This window comes from Dipodomys merriami, unplaced genomic scaffold (genome assembly GCF_024711535.1).
Source record: "Dipodomys merriami isolate MVZ:Mamm:240054 unplaced genomic scaffold, mDipMer1.0.p SCAF_14, whole genome shotgun sequence".
Taxonomy (NCBI): Eukaryota; Metazoa; Chordata; class Mammalia; order Rodentia; family Heteromyidae; genus Dipodomys; species Dipodomys merriami.
This window is the reverse complement of record NW_027202715.1, coordinates 20,493,490-20,510,711: the sequence shown is the minus strand read 5'-3', so window position 1 is coordinate 20,510,711 and position 17,222 is coordinate 20,493,490. Positions and strand designations below refer to the sequence as shown.

Genomic DNA, 17,222 nt, shown 5'->3' with positions numbered 1-17,222 from the left:
ATTGCAATCATGAGCCACCAGCATCCAGCTCATTTAAGTTTTTGAGTATTGATGGGGAAACAGAACAAGCTAGAAGATACAAATTTTCTTTTTTCCTAGAAAGTTCAATTCTTTAATTTTTTAAATTAAAAATTATTATAAAGGTGATATACAGAGGGGTTACAGTTACATAAATTGGGTAAAGAGTACATATCTTTTTAGACAGTGTCACCCCTTAATTTTTCCTTAAAAAAAAAAAAAACTTTTGTGACAATACTAGGGCTTAAATTCAGGGCCTGGGTGATGTCCTTTAGCATTTTCACTCAAGGCTAGAGCTCTACCACTACTGAGCTACTGCTCTACTTCAGGCTTTTGGAGAGAAGAGTTTCACAGACTTTCCTGACTGGCCTGGCTGAGAACTTCAATCCTCCAATCTCAGCCTCCTGAGTACCTAGGATAATAGGCTTGGGCACCCAGCTTGGTCAATTTTTTTCTATTGGCAACAGATATAATCTGTTATTTTTTTTACTGAAATAACATGCTTATTTCCTTTATTTTGGAAAAAGTAAGTATGGAGTATCCATGTTTGGGTAAGCATAGTTTGTCTATCATTCTTGCAAGTTGTAGTCTGGTTTCCAGCATTGCAGCTCCTTGTCCAAGCCTCAGCCTAGCCCCGCATGAGTGCCGCTCTATGTTCAGCAGAAATGCTTTACCCGCTTCTCATTTTCCCACCCAGGATATGAAAGTGTATTAACTCAGGGTAAAGCTCCAATAAAATAACTGTTTTAATTGCCTTATTGGGACATTTCCTTGAACTTATGTGGGCTTGTGTATGGGGCGAGGGCGAGGGGGGCGGGGAGAAGGGAGGGGGCTGTGGATCTTTCACCACATCAGTTTGTGACACGTGGCCAAAGCCCTAGCATTTCTTTACCCACAGTAGCTTACACTAAAAGTGTGAATGTCAGCACAGTGAAAGGGCAAATAATCTCAGTTTTGTTTTCATAGAAAGTGAGCTACGCTGTAGTCCACAGAGAACCACTGTAGTATGCTTAGATTGCTATTGTTCGCTATGCTCACATAAGCTATTTTGTATTCACTTCCTATTCTTTCAGCTGGTAGTTAAACTGGCACCTCACTGGCACCTCATTTTTTCTTTCTTCATTATCCCAGTGTAATCATAGCCTATTGTTGCTTTTAAAAAGTGTTTAGTGCTCTGCAAAGTATTTAGTGTTTACTCTCTAAGTTATTGTGTATTATTCACTACCAAGCCTAGTAGGGTAAAATGATTATTTCCTTGTTTGCATGGTCAGCCCTCAGCATCCTCAGAGATTGGCTTCAGAGACTGTCTGCCTGGTAAATGTCAAAATCTGAAGATGCTCAGATCCCTTCTATATGATGATTCACAACAGTGGCTAGCTACTCAAGAGGCTGAGATATTAAGATCATAGTTCATAGTCAGCCAGGGCAGACAATTAAGGAGCAAAAAACCAGAAGTAGAGCTAGGGCTCAAGTGGTAGAACACTAACCTTGAGCAAAAAAAGCTCAGGGATAGCACCCAGGCTCTGAGTTCAAGAACCAGGACTGAAATACACACACACACACACACACACACACACACACACACACACACACACACACACACACACACACACACATTAATTTATTATCTAGGATTAAGGGCATGACTTAATGATTGTACACCTGCCTAACAAGCATGAGGCCCTGAGTCCAAACCCAATCTCTCTCTCTCTCTCTCTTTCTCTCTCTCTCTCTCTCTCTCTCTCTCTCTGTCACACACACATACACACACACACAGGTGAAGTAAGAGAACATAATAATTATTGAGAATTGGTTGTAAAATTTAGCTTTGTGTAGGAGGTAATTTCTAAACCAAGCATTGATGGATGAATTATGTTTGCTATTGCTGCAAATCAGAGGAAGAAAATCTCAGAGAGCAAACCTTAAGCAGAAAGTTGAACATGGAGGTGACTGTGACATATCCATGGAACAGTGGAGGACAGCTTGAGTGTTGGGAAGTGGCTGGGTATGTGTGTTTCCTTTAATGTACCATAAAAATGATGAGAGAGAACAATTAAAGCATAGAGTTGCTAGACTTAAAATGACAATAACGAGGGCTGGGAAGGTGGCTCAGTGGTAGAGAGCGCTTGCCTTGCATGCCTGAGGCCCTGGGTTCGATTCCTCAGCACCACATAAGCAAAAAGGAAAAAGCCAGAAGTGGCGCTGTGGCTCAAGTGGTAGAGCGCTAGCCTTGAGCTGAAGAGCTGAGGGACAGCGCCCAGGCTCAGAGTTCAGGCCCCACGACTGGACCTGGATAAGCACACCAGGATCCCTTAATTTTTTACATGAAATAGTTTTAATAATTTTCTATGTATTACTTTTTGTTGTGTTCATTAATAATTACTATTTTAAAAGTGAAACTGTGCATAGTGGCTCACGCCCATAATCCCAGCACTCAGAAGATGGAGGCAGGAGGATCTCAACTTGTAGACTGGCCTGGGTTACATAGAAAGAACAACAACAAAAGTGAAAACATAAAAGAGTACACTGAGATAGCTTCCTTCTATCTGTCACCATCCATTTCCCATCACCACTAGTGAGTAGCCACTTCTGCTCATTGTTTTATTCTTCTAATTATGTCTATGAAAACAATGTGAGTAGGCTGGGCACCAGTAGCTCATGCCTGTAATCCTAGCTACTCAGGAGACTGAGATCTGAGGATCACAATTCAAAGCCAGCCTGGGCAGAAAAGTTGGTGAAATTCTTTTTTTGTGTGTGTGTGTGGGGGGGGGGGTCTGGTTGTGGGGCCTGAACTCTGGGCCTGGGTGCTGTCCCTCAGCTCTTCAGCTCAAGGCTAGGGCTCTACCACTTGAGCCACAGAGCCACTTCCGGCTTTTTTCTTTTTGCTTATGTGGTGCTGAGGAATCGAACCCAGGGCCTCAGGCATGCAAGGCAAGCGCTCTACCACTGAGCTACCTTCCCAGCCCATGTTGGTGAAATTCTTATCTCCAATTAACCACCAGAAAACTGGAAATGGCACTGAGGCTCAAGTGGTAGAGGGTTGGCCTTGAATTGAAGAGCTGAGGGACAGTGCCCAGGCCCAGAGTTCAAGCCCCAAAACCCACAAAAAATAAAGATAAAAATGTGAGTATATGTTATTTCTTATTCTCCTGCATCTGTTTTCTAGGACTGACACATCACATTGGATGATTTCAAACAACAGAAATAGTCAGGTGTGATATTGTGTGCTTAGAATTCCAGCACTGGGAAGCAAAGGCAAAACAATCTCTAAGTCTGTGACCAGCCAGGGCTGCGTAGGGAAGCCCTGTCTTTAAAACTGTCCCTCACAGTTCTGGAGACTACAAGTCTGCAATCCAAGTGTCACTAGCACTATGTTCCATCTGAGACTCTGGGAGGAATTCTTGCTGCTTCTTAGCCTCTGGCCGCTGTCAATCCTCGGCATTCCCTAGCTGACAGCTGCATCAGCCCTGTCTCTGTCTCTGTCATTGCACAGTGTTCTCCCTGTGTGTCTCCAATTTCACAAGGCGTCTCATCTTCTTCTAATGACCAGGTCACATTGGATTTGGTCCCACCCTGATGACCTCATCTTAACTTGATTACGTCTGCAAAGACTATTTCCAAATAGGACCATGGTTACATGTAAGAAGTTAGGATTTCGAAGTTAGGATTTCACCATATCATTTTTGGCAATCTATAACTCTCTCTTACCAAGCTACCATTCTATATGTTTTTTTTTAATTTTGTTACTTACTATTCAATTTAACTATGCATCTGGGGGAATCTTTTCATATCAGTACTTAGTGCTCTTTCTCATTCTCTTTGTAGAACAAAGTGTTACACTGTGTGGCTGCTTCCCGTCCATTGCCAGTACCCTAAAGATGGACATTGCCTGTTTCCAACCTTTTGCTATTTCAATAAGTAGTCTGTACACTTCTCTACCTGTATGATAGAGTCCAACAAATGTTCTGTTGCAAGAATAAATGCATCTGCACTGTTGGCACTGTTCCAGATTTCTTCCCCTGGGGGCAGTGCAATTTTACATTCCTGATTGAACCTTTAGGTTTTAGTCAAATGTTTGTGGGAGAAATAGTTCTCTCTCATTCAATGTGAATGTTCATTTTTCTTATGCACCTCCAAATTCAACACATTTTATGTATTATTTTGTGTAAACTTTTGGCCACAAAAAAATTCCTGTACTATAATAAAAGTTTCTAACTTCAGGCATATAGATTAAAAGACCATAATCTAAGAGCCAAACCAGCTTTGTGGTGACTAATATTGGCTTTTTCATCATCTCTCAGTTATACTATTTGATGTGTGTGTGTGTGTGTGTGTGTGTGTGTGTGTGTGTGTGTGTGTGTGTGTGTGACAGTGCTGAGGCTTGAACTCAGAGCCTTAGCTTTTTTTCACTCAAGGCCAATGCTCTACCACTTGAGCCACAGCTCTACTGCCTGCTTAATTGAAATTAAGAGTCTCAAGGCCTTTACTGCTTGGACTGGCTTTAAACCATGATCTTCAGATCTCAGCCTAGGAATGAACCACTGACTCCTGGAAAATTGTATCATTCTTTTTCTTTCTTTTTTTGTGCCAGTCCTGGGGCTTGAACTCAGAGCCTGGGCACAATTTCCAGTGCTAGCTCAAGACTAGCACTCTACTACTTGAGTCATATGGCTCCACTTCCTGCTTTTCAGGTAGTTAATTGGAGATAAGAATCTCACAGGCCTTCCTGCCCAGGCTGGCTTTGAACCATGATCCTCAGATCTCAGCCTCCTGAGGATCTAGGATTACAAGTGTGAGCCACTGGTGCCCAGCTTGTATTATTCTTAATAATGGCCATTTTCTAATTGAGTCAAGGGTCGATGTAGTTTGAATACTGTTTACTCTTCTCATTGTCATAGCCAAATAAAACTGCTTCATTTTCTGACTCTAAATGAAATTTGTCACAGAATTCTTCTCAGGGAACATCTGGAGCCATCTGTGCTATCCGGTCTCATGTCCAATGGCCATGGTCCCTTTCTTGCAGGTGGTACTGTGAAGGCAAGGAGCTTGAAAATTCCCCAGACATTCACATCGTGCAGGCGGGAAACCTGCACTCTCTCACCATTGCTGAAGCCTTTGAAGAGGACACAGGACGCTATTCCTGCTTTGCTTCCAACATCTATGGCACTGATTCAACTTCTGCTGAGATTTACATAGAAGGTAAAGCAAAATACTCTTGGAACATGATACGTATGACTAAAACATATATTTGTAATAAAGGAACATTTACCAAAGACCTGTTCTACCTTGCTCTACTCTAGGCAGTGGACATACAACAATGAACCAAGTAAACAAATATCCCTAGACTCATATACCAATTAAATTATACTATATTAAATTATAATGGGAAAGACAAAATAAATGAGGAAATAAAATATAAAATGTGATAGGCATATGTAACACAATGGAAGAAATAGCAAGAATAATGGACAGGAATTGTATGTGAGTGTAAATGTGTACATGCAAATATGGGTATGTGGGTGTGATTTGTTGTTGTTGGTAGTGGTCATTGGACTTGAACTCAGGGCCTAGGTACTGTCCCTGAGCTTTTTGCTCAAGGCTAGCACTTTACTACTTAAAGCCACTGCACCATTTCCATTTTTCTGGTGGTTAATTGGAGATAAATATCTCACAGATTTTCCTGCCCAAGCTGGTTTCAAACCACGATCCTCAGATCTCGGCCTCCTGAGTAGTTATAATTATAGGTGTGAGCCACTGGCGCCCAGCTGGGTATGATTTTTGATAGGGTGGCCAGTGACGACCTCACTAACCAAGTGACATTGGGAGAAATAAGAGAATGACCACAAAGATAACAAGGAAAAATACTGTAGGCAGAAAAATCTTGTGGGTAGGGGAACAGATTCTTGCTATGTAACCCGGGCTGGTCTTGAACTCATGATTCCTTCTGCGTCAGCTTCCTGAGTTTTAAGATGGCAGCCATTTACCACCAAACCCAGTTCAAGATGAGGTTGAGCAAGGCAGGTGAGCAGATCCTGAGTCCTTGTAAGTCACTGCAAAGATTTGGTTCTTACTGTAAGGGAGATGGAAATTCTGGAGGGTTCTGAGCAGAGACAAGGCATGATATGACTTAGTTCTGAGATGAAGCTCTGAGTGAGAATGTACTGAGAAGAGAAGCAAAGGAAGAAGTATGGTGTCCAGCAGAGAATATTTATTAAGGCATTTACACCAGCACTAAACTTGCATGAGAATTAATTTTAGGGAAGAAATCAATTTATGTGCCTCATATATCTCCCTAAGTTTTGCTTCCTATTGTATTTCACTCTCTGAATCTTTTCTGGGGGCTATTGTTTATCACTTTTTTTTCACCTGTAATACCTTATATGTTGCTGTTCACACAGCGAGACCCAGGAACTCAGTGTCTGGTAGGCAGAAAGGGACCATACCATGCAGGTATAGACAAAGTTTATTAAAACATCATACACTTATATGGGGTATAGGGGCAGAGAAGTTTAAGTCTGTAGTCAGGGGACAGTCACAGGACAGTTACAAGATAATCACTGACAGAAAACTGGGTGCAGGTGGCTCACGCCTGTAATCCTAGCTACTCAGGAGGCTGAGATCTGAGGATCATGGTTCAAAGCTAGCCCAGGCAGGAAAGTCCGTGAGACTCATCTCCAATAAACCACTAGAAAGCCGGAAGTGGCGCTGTGGCTCAAGTGGGAGAGCGCTCGCCTTGAGCTGAAGAGCTGAGGGACAGCACCCAAGCCCAGAGTTCAAGCTTCACGACCAACCAAAAAAAAAGAGATAATCACGGACAGAAAGTTGACTTTCTTGGGGAATGTGGACAATTAGCAACCTTTAATGGGTGATTGGAAATAGTCGTTCCAGGTAATAAAAGAGGAAGCAAAGGGGCTGGGAAAGTGGCTCAGTGGTAGAGTGCTTGCCCTGCATGCATGAGGCCCTGGGTTCGATTCCTCAGTATCACATAAGCAGAAAAAGCCGGAAGTGGCGCTGTGGCTCAAGTAGTAGAGTGCTAGCTTTGAGCTTTGAGCTGTTGAGCTGAAGAGCTGAGGGACAGCGCCCAGGCCCAGAGTTCAAGACCCATAACCGACCAAAAGAAAAAAGAAAAAAGAGGAAGCTAGGTGCAGGTGGGCTCCATTAAAAAGCAAGAGGAATCTTGAGGCATAGTTCTACACAATTAACTGGGAGGAGCACAATCGCACTTCCTGAAAACCATCATCTGAGCCTGGCACAGGGCCTTTGCCCCGCATGGAGGAAGGGATGTCCCCCTTCCCCCACAGAGGAACACATGCCAGCATGCACCTCATGGCACACAGGAACTCAGATGGGGTCTTGTGAGTTGATGCCTCCGACACTTACATATGTCTTGTTGTTAGTGTTTACATATTATATAAAAAAATGGGTAAAAAAAATACCCATTGCCAAACTAGGTTGCCAAGATGTCTCTTTCTTCTTTATTTCTTTGTTTCCTCCACCACCACCACCTCCTCCTCCTCCTCCTCCTTCTCCTCCTCCTCCTTCTTCTTTTGTTAGTAAGGGGCTTGAAATCAGCCTGGGCGCTGTCCCTGAGCTCTTCGGCTCAAGGCTAGCATTCTACCACTTGAGCCACGGTGCTACTTCTGGTTTTCTGGTGTTTTATTGGCCTTTCCTGTCTGGGCTGGCTTTGAACCGTGATCCTCAGATCTCAGCCTCCTGAGCAGCTAGGATTACAGGCATGAGCCACCGGTGCCTGGTTTCTTTATTTCTCTCTCCAGTGATGTTCATAGACACATAGTGAATATTTTAATAAATATTTTATAAGCAGTTATCAAATAAATACATGTTTTTTTTTATCCTTGCCTTTTCCAAGTACAATAAATACCTCCAGATTTAGCTCTGTTACATCTTCTTGGACTTCACGGTCTTGAGAACTCAATCTGGATCAAGGCTCTGCTCACAGTGCTGAGATTGGATAGCTAGGTTTTCCTTATTTTATAGCAACAGGATTCCACACACTTCCCCCTCCCCCCACTTATGAGATGAAGTGTTACTTGTTAATATTAGGACAGGACGGAAGAGCACCCACCTACACCTACAATGTTTGGAATCTGGTATAATCCCATCTTTTATTCAATCTGTATAGGCCAAGAGTGGGAGGATTTGTGAGCACCCAAGAATGCCTCCAAAGATTGCTCTGTTAGTTCAAGGACATCAGCAGGTGCTTTACATTCTGGAACACTTCAGAGTTGGCCCAGTTTACTTGAACTCTACCACTAACTAGCCGTGTGACCTTGAACAATTTCAACCTCTTAGATCTCTTTCCTCATTTGTCTAATTAGGTATTAATGCAGGGACTTACTAAGAGTTATTTCTAAGTTGATGTTTGTTTTTTTAGGTCTCAAATACTTAGAAACTAGTTTCACAAATGATTGTCTAAAAAAATCTCATATTTTGTCTGACGCTGGTAGCTCATGCCTATAATCCTACTACTCAGGAAGCTGAGATCTGAGGATCAGGTTCAAAGCCAGCCTGGGCAAGAAAGCCTGTGAGACTCTTATCTCCAATAAATTGCCAAGAAAGCCAGAAGTGGAGCTGTAGCTCAAGTTGTAGAGCAACCTTGAGCAAAAGAAACTTCAGGACAGAGGCCCTGAGATCAAGCCCCAAGACCAGCAAAAAATAAAATAAAATAAAATAAAAATAAAAATAAAAAAATAAAATTAAGCCAAGCACTGGTGGCTCATGCCTGTAATCCTAGCTACTCAGGAGGCTGAGATCTGAGGATCATGGTTCAAAACCAGCCTGGGCAGGAAAGTCCATGAGATTCTTTTTTTTTTTTGGCGGGGGGGGGGGGGGTGGTCCAGTCATGACTCTGGGCCTGGGCGCTGTCCCTCAGCTCTTCAGCTCAAGGCTAGCGCTCTACCACTTGAGCCTCAGCGCCACCTCCGGCTTTTTTCTTTTTGCTTATGTGGTGCTGAGGAATCGAACCCAGGGCCTCAGGCAGGCAAGGCAAGCGCTCTACCACTGAGCCACTTTCCCAGTCCCAGGAAAGTCCATGAGACTCTTATCTCCAATTAACCACCAGAAGAAAAGGAGAAGTAGCACTGTGGCTCAAGTGGTAGAGTGCTAGCTTTGAACTGAAGAGCTCAGGGACAGCGCCCAGGTCCAGAGTTCAAACCCCTGACTGACAAAAAAAAAAAAATATCCCTTATCTTGTCTTTCTTTCCCCAGGAGTTTCTTCTTCTGACTCTGAAGGGGACCTTAACAAGGAAGAGATGAATCGGTAATCCTAATTTTCTATTTTATAGTCTTTGCATCCTTAGATCCTAAGAAAACTCCTAATTAGTGACTACAACTTGAAGGAGGTAGTTAGTTACAGGGTAAAATCCAAAAAGAAATGAAAAAATAAGGAAGGAGGGAGAGAGGGAAAGGAAAGACTTGGACAAGACTACTTCTTTTGCTTAGATATTTCCTAGCAGATTAATTTGAATATTTACAATATTTTTTAATGTGCTGAGCTTCGTAGTGGATCAAGCCAGTAATCCTAGCTACTTGGGAGGTAGAGATAGGAAAATCACAGTTGAAGGCCATGCCAGGCATAACATTTTGAGGAACTACATCTCATTCAATGGTTGGGCAGAGTTGCATGCTCTTGTAATCCCCAGTGACATGGAAAAGCACAAAATGGCAGCCCACACATAAAGTAAGACCCTACCTTGAAAATAAAACCAAGGCAAAAAGGCTGGAGATCTGGATCTGTGTCAAGTGGTAGAGTGCCTGTCTTGGAAACCCACAACTCCATATACCACAAAGAAAAGAATCGCCTATGAAATATTATCATACTTATATCTACAGAGTAAGAAAGCAAATAACCTGCCTGGCACCAATGGCTCATGGCTGAAATTCTAGCTGTATAAGAGGGAAGTCTATGAGACATCTATCTCCAACTGACCACCAAAAGCCAGATGTGGATCTGTGGCTCAGGTGGTAGAATACCAGACCGGAGTGAAAGAGCTAAGGGACAGATTCTGAGCACATTTATATGCATCTCACACACACATACACACACACACACACACACACACACACACACACACACACACACGCACACACACACAAATCATCCAATAGCTTTGTATAAAAATCATGTTTAAATATTACTCATAAGAACACAGAATGTGCCAAGCCCCAGTGGCTCCTGCCTGTAATCCTAACTATTCAGGAGACTGAGATCTAAGGATTGCAGTTCAAAACCAGCCCAGGCAGGAAAGTCTGTGAGAGTCTTATCTCTAATAAACTATTCAGAAAAGGCTAGAAGTGACTCTGTGGCTCAAATGGTAGAGTGCTAACCTTGAGCACAAAGAGGATCAGGGACAGTACCCAGGCCCTGAGTTCAAGCCCCAGGACTGGCAAAAAAAAAAAAGAAGGGCTGGGATGTAGCACAGTGGCAAAGCACTTGCCTAGCAAGTGCAGTGTCCTGGGTTCCATCCCCAGTACCAAAAAAGAAAAGACAAAAAAAAAGAACACAGAATGTGGTGAATTTAAATGTTATTTATTATATATGTTAGAATTATTTAGATTATGTTTTCATGTGTGTGTATCAATAATCTTGGCAAGTCATAATCTTTTTTATATTAGTGCATATTAATTGTACAGAGGGTTTTCACCATGGTATTCCATTCATTTCAACATATATGTGTTGTACATGGATCAGATTAACTCTTCATTTTCCCTCCCCACTCCCATTATTTAACGGCTTTGAATGATTTATCTTAGGCCACATATACACACACATGTTTTGGTATTATCCCACCTTCCATCACTCTCTTTCCCTTTCCCCTTTCCCTGTTTCCCCACAGACAATGTCTAAACTACAGGCATGTGTGTTTGAACTGACTAACAAAGCAATTCAAAGATCTTGGTAGAATATTGTCAAAGATTTTTATTACATTTGACTGTAAGCAATGGGGGGCACTATTTGTTTTGCTGAAAAGCTTTTTCACAGTTATACTTCTGTCTGATACCCTATGTTTCAATCATTTCCCAGAATCCAGAAGCCAAATGAGGTGTCATCACCCCCCATTACCTCTGCAGCCATTCCTTCAGCAGTGCCTCAAGCCCAGCATTTGGCAACCCAGCCCAGAGTATCGACCATCCAGCAGGTATAACAGTGATCACGATTGCATAATTGGAACACAATTATCATGACTGCGACGGACATCCATTGTGATCATGACCATCTTATATGAGCAGGGCCATCATGCTCTCCTCTGTATTATAGTTTTATCATATGGAAAATCACTGTGTACCCCCAACCCAATGTATGAGATGGTGGTCCCTATTGCTTTGGGAACTGTCTGGTTCTTTATTCTTCATAAAGTGTGCTGATGTCATATGTGGTCACCCTCCAACTCTCAGGCTGGTCCAGGACAGACACTGTACCACAAAAATTCAATTTCAGGGATTTGCAAAGAATTCTACTTTCTAATTAGAGCAAGCAGGAAGTTATCTTTTTAGAAAACAATAAAAGACGTTCATCTTTTGAATTGGTATTTATAATATATACTTATTAGAAAACACTCAAAGTAAGCTGGGCGCTGGTGGCTTACGTCTGTAATCCTGGCTACTCAGGAGGCTGAGATCTGAGGATCGTGGTTCAAAGCCAGCCCAGGCAGGAAAGTTTGTGAGACTTTTATCTCTAATAAGCTACTCAGAAAAAGCTGGAAGTGGCAATGTTGCTCAAGTAGTAGAGCACTAGCCTTGAACAAAAATAAAGGTCAGAGATAGTACCTGGGCCTAGAGTTCAAGCCCCAGGACCAGAAGAAAAGAAAAAAGACACTCAAAGTATAAAAGAATATTAAGGGAAAAAAATCTTTACTCAGGGTGCTATCACCATTCCCCTCCTCCTCAAAAGTACCTCCTGAAGATAACATTATAAATCGTTCCAGAAATTTTTATGCATATATGAGTAGATACTTTTAAAAACATATGAAATCATACCATCTGAATATCCTTGCAAAATCATATTAATATGTCTTTTGATGATAGGTATACTAAGTATTCTGCCTTACAACTTTAAAAATTCAGAATTACCTGACCTATTTAATAGGGCAGAGGTTAAGTTTTAGTTCTAATTCACTGGTTTCAGACTGTAATCTGGGCAGACCCAGGAGTATGCAGGAAGTTATGAGGTCTTTGCAGGGGATGCTTACTGACCTTTAGGTAGCTCCACGTGTTTAGAGGTGAGAGTGAGTACATGTTTCACTGGTGCCAAAACTTAAGGGAAAAAATGTTATCAATTCAGTCTAGAAGCTGAAGTCTGTGATTCAAAACCTCAGACCTCAGACTTTTGATTGGAGAATAATTGTATACATCAAACTCTGTAGGTTTCGGCTATCTTTCTCCTCATGTGTTACCAATGACTCTAATTGTGGTTTCCTTCTGACAGTGTCAGAGTCCTACCAACTATTTGCAAGGACTGGATGGAAAACCCATCATTGCAGCTCCCGTGTTTACAAAGGTAATCAAAGCATGACTTCTGTCTTTCTGTGGTATCTTTACACCACAGCAGTGGGCACCCAACGAAGCTATACGGTCCAAGACTCAGTGATTTTATCTGAGGAATTGGGTCTAGTATAAGTGTACAGTATAGGTCTCAGGGTTTGGAGTTTTAATTGTTGTTGCACTATCACCTCAAGTCCTATATTTATGTTTTTTGCTGTTGTTTTTTTTAATGACAAAGTGTCAAAATGTAGCCCAGGCTGGCCTTGAATTCTTGATCCTTCTATCTCAGTCTTCCAGGTATGTACCAACCATTGCCTAGCTCAAATCCTAGGTTTCTGATAACAGGGTTGTTGTATTTTATTTTACTTATTTTTGTAATGAAAAAGCAGTGTCTTTCATTTCACTATCCTGATTTCTGTGGCCATTTAGGACTGTTAAGCAGCCACTTCCCTCATGTACCTGTAACCCCTCTGTACAGTATTTTCACAATAAAAAACTTATTAAAAGAAAAAAACAAAACAGCCACTTCTGAAAGTCAGGTGAAAGATTCCAGCACTTATGACTCCAAAGGCTTCGTTGGACCTTCAGAAGAATCTAGTTACAGGCACCTGTCTTTATGCTCAAGGAGAATGAGTGAAATGTTCTTAGGAAGTTTACCAGAAAGTCTCACTCAAGGACAAAGGGCTTTTCTCTTTCTGTTCCTTGGTATCAGCTACTGTGGTGCTGAATCACAGAGTCTTTGTATTTAGAACTAGAAAATTCAGTCAGGCACTTTCATCTACCAATGGAATAACCAAAGGAGGCACAGAGAGATTAAACAATTTAGCTGAAGTCACAGAACAGGTTAGCTGCAGAATTAGGCCTACAAACCAGTTCTTCAACTTCCTAGTCCATGAGTCTTTTTCTTTGCCAATAGACTGTGTATGTATGTTGTCCAAGGCATGAAATTCAAAGGTGACCAAATGGAGCGACATCGGATTTTCCCATATTCTGAAGACCTCATGGTAGGATCTATGCCTAGATTCATATTTTATTGTTTGTATGAACACCAAAAAAGATACTTTTATCCTCTTAACAAATATGTTTTGGTAGCCAGGTGCTGGTGGCCCATGTCCTGTAATCTTAGCTACCTAGGAGGCTTGAGATGTGAGGATCATGGTTTGAAACCAGCCTAGGCACGTAAGTCTGTGAGATTCTTATATCCATTTAGGCACCAAAAAAGCTAGACGTGAAGCTATGGCTCAAGTGGTAGAGTGCTAGTCTTGAGCAAAATACCTCAGGGACAGTGCTCAGGCTGTGAGTTCAAGTCCTAGGACCAGCAACAGGTGACTTGATAGATAGAGACTTGGAGGAATTATGGCAGGCCACGTGTATGTATGGATATGTGATGTAACAGGATGATTTCTTTCCACCTCTTTTGGTATTGCTAAGTCATCTAACCTTAAACATAAGTGCCAGAGAAATCAGTGCTGTTACTTTCACTTATCACAGCCATTTATCACACTTTAGAGACAGTGCTAACTCTTCAAAGGCAGCCAAATCATGGAACAGTTGATATCCAGTCAAAGTAAGATCACTTCCCTTCCTGTCCTCAAAATCATCTGTCTAGGCAGATAGGAGACAGTATCTCCTCAGTTTTTTGGGGGAAGGGGGTTATTTTGTTTTTTGTTTGTTTGTTAGTTTTTGGTTTTTTTTTGGGGGGGGGGGTTCATGGGACTTGAACTCTGGGCTTGGACGCTGTCCCTGTGCTCTTCAGCTCAAGGTGAGTGCTCTATCATTTGAGCCACAGCGCCACTTCCAGTTTTCTAGTGGTTTATTAGAGATAAGAGTCTCATGGATTTTCCTGCCTGGGCTGGCTTTGAACCATGATCTTCAGATCTTAGCCTCCTGAGTAGCTAGGATTACAGGCGTGAGCCACCAGCACCCAGCTCTATTCAGTTTTAAATCTTAGCCTCTCTGTGTTCAAAGCACTTATATCACCCATCTTATGTCGGCTATGTTTGTCACAAATAAAGCTGTTCTCTTTCCAGCAATTCCCAATCACCTTGAAAAGTTCATAAAGGTAGTAATAGATTCAAAGCTGTTTTTAGTATTTTAAGAAGTCTGGAGTTGTCAGTGTAGCTCTGCTGTAAAACATTGCAGGAGGCCCTAGGTTCAATCCCTAGCACTGGAAAAAAGAAAGAAAAGAAGGAAGGGAGGAAGGGAGAGGAATAGGGGGGGAGGAGGGAGGAAAGGAAAAAGAAGATCTGATAGGAACCCTTAACTCTTATTCTTACATATTTTTCACAGATTAATACAAGATTAATGTGATTGACAGATGCATCTGCCTTTGGGTAATACAAAAGAGAAAACAAATCAATCATTAGATATACTATTTGCTAGATTAAGTCTAAAAGCATGAGCTCCCTGATGACAAAAGGATCATTGCTTTGACCTCTAGACATGTGTTTTGCCTCCATACATGGGATGAGATTGTTCAGAGGTAAGGTGCTAGGATGGGCTCTGGATCAAATTCCAGAGAGACTTATCAGCAATGGTGTGCTTGCGTTTGGTTTCTGCCAGCCAGGGCAAGACTGAGGTCATAGTCACCGCCAGTGTCATTAGCAAGTTTCTGAGTCACGGCTACTGATGGCAATGCTACCTGGCCAAGAGCACTAACAGATCATTTATGTAGGGTTTCTCTGCTTATTCTTGCTCCCTCTTAGGGACTTCTGGCATTCCAGCCTTCATGACTCACTTTCTTTACTGCCCTACAAAGCATTTCTTTGGCAATTATGGCAAGAAGCCATTTTATTTTTAAGCAGCGATTAGAGCGCAGTTTTATTTAACTCCTTTTCTTCCTTTGATGACAGAAGAATTCCTCCTCCACTTCCTCCTTCCCCCCTCTTCTTCCTCCCCCAACCACCACCTCCTCCTCTTCCTCTTCCTCGTCCTCCTCCTCCTCCTCCTCCTTCCTCTTCTTCTTCTTCTTCTTCTTCTTCTTCTTCTTCTTCTTCTTCTTCTTCTTCTTCTTCTTCTTCTTCTCCTTCTCCTTCTCCTTTTCTTCTTCTTCTTCTTCTTCTGGCTTGAACTCAGAGTCTGGATGCTGTCCCTTAGCTTTTTCCTTCAAGGCTAGTGCTCTAACACTTGAGGCATAGGTCCATTCCCTCTTTATAATAGTTAATTTGAGATAGAAGTCTTAGAGACTTTTGTGCCTGGACTGGCTTTGAATCTCCATCCTCTGATCTCAGCCTCCTGAGATGTTAAGACTACAGGCATGAGATCCAGGGCCCAGCTTATATTCTTTTTAAAGAAGTTTAAATTGAAAAGGAGGATTGTCCAGAAAAAGCTGAAGACTATGGGAATCCATACATATATTAGACCACTCATTCCTACATGTTTTTGTTTGCTTACTGTACTGGAGATTGAACCCAAGGCTCCAGTGCACCAGACAAGTCTTTAACCACTGAGCTACAGGACTGCTGTGGTATGGCTTTCTGGTGTTCATTTGTTTGTTTTGTTTTGTGCTGATTTGGGGATTTAACTCTGGGCCTTATGCTTAATAGGCAAGTATCCTACCACTTGAGCCACACTTGCAGGCCTTTTTGCTGTAGTTATTTTTCAGATAGGGTTTTATCCTTTTGGGCCCAATGCCCCTAGACTGAGATTCACCTGATCTCCATTTTCTTCCTGAGTAGCTGTGATTGCCGAGCGAGCCACTACACAGCCTCCTAACTGGCTGCTCAACCTCTCTAACTGTGGACAGAGATAAACTACCCTCCCCTTTCTCCTACTTTCACTCCTCTTCTGGGGCAACAGCACTCACACTTCTTGAGTGTGGATGGAGGGGGAGGAGGAGGGAGGTGATCAAATTAGAATCTTGCTCCTATCGCTGCCCCCACTTACCAACAGCTGCTCTGGCCGACTTTCAAGGGTTCAGCAGCCCTGCCTCCAGCTGCTTCAGCAGTAATTTGAAGAGCACAAGGGGGCAGGGGAAGAGAGAATTGAAGAGCATTTCATGATATAAAAGCAGAGGCAGAAAACCTTGAAATAACTGATCTAATAACTAGATCCAGATTTGTAAAAATTTCAAGAGCCCTACACTATCAACCCATCAATTCCAAGGCATCTGTGACAGTGAATGTCACAGGACCTTCACTCTGTTCTTTATCAGTAAAACTGCTTCGATTCCATTCCAGCTAAAAAGCACTGAACACATTTGTTTGCATAATGTCCCAAAGTACAAAAAGATCAACTGAGTGTAAAAGCAGAATAACAAATTGAACCCTGTAGCTAACATCTTTTAACCAATCAGGTTGATGTTCTTTCTCAAAGATGTCTTTGGATCACATTTGTGGGCAGAGGCCTACTAAGCAGGAGCTCGCATTTATTTTTGTTTTATTTATTTAGTTTTTGTGTGCTAGTATTGGGGCTTGAACTCAGGGAATAGATGCTGTCTCTTAGTTTTTTCACTCAAGCCTGGCACTCTACCAATTGAGCCACAGCTCTGTTTCTGGATTTTTTTTTTTTTTTTGGATGGTTAATTGGAGATAAAGAATCTCATGGCTTTTCCTGACTAGGCTGGTTTTAAGTGGAGATCCTCAGATCTCAGCCTCCTGAGGTAGCTAGGATTACAGGCATGAGCCATTGGCTTCAGGCTCCACTCACATTTATAGCACCTGACATAATGCTTGGCACAAAGCAAGTGCACAGTAACTTATATT

The 17,222-nt window shown here is 42.1% G+C and overlaps 1 protein-coding gene across 1 annotated transcript in view; it reads left to right on the top strand.

Annotated features, from left to right (window-relative positions):
* The window catches only part of Mypn (myopalladin), an 83,166-nt gene that overhangs the window by 24,610 nt on the left and 41,334 nt on the right, over positions 1-17,222 (top strand). Inside the window, exons 3-6 of the mRNA XM_070020990.1 lie at positions 5,042-5,217; positions 9,247-9,298; positions 11,063-11,177; positions 12,464-12,535. Of these exons, the coding sequence (XP_069877091.1) occupies positions 5,042-5,217; positions 9,247-9,298; positions 11,063-11,177; positions 12,464-12,535 (415 nt within the window). The remainder of the gene's footprint in view (positions 1-5,041; positions 5,218-9,246; positions 9,299-11,062; positions 11,178-12,463; positions 12,536-17,222) is intronic.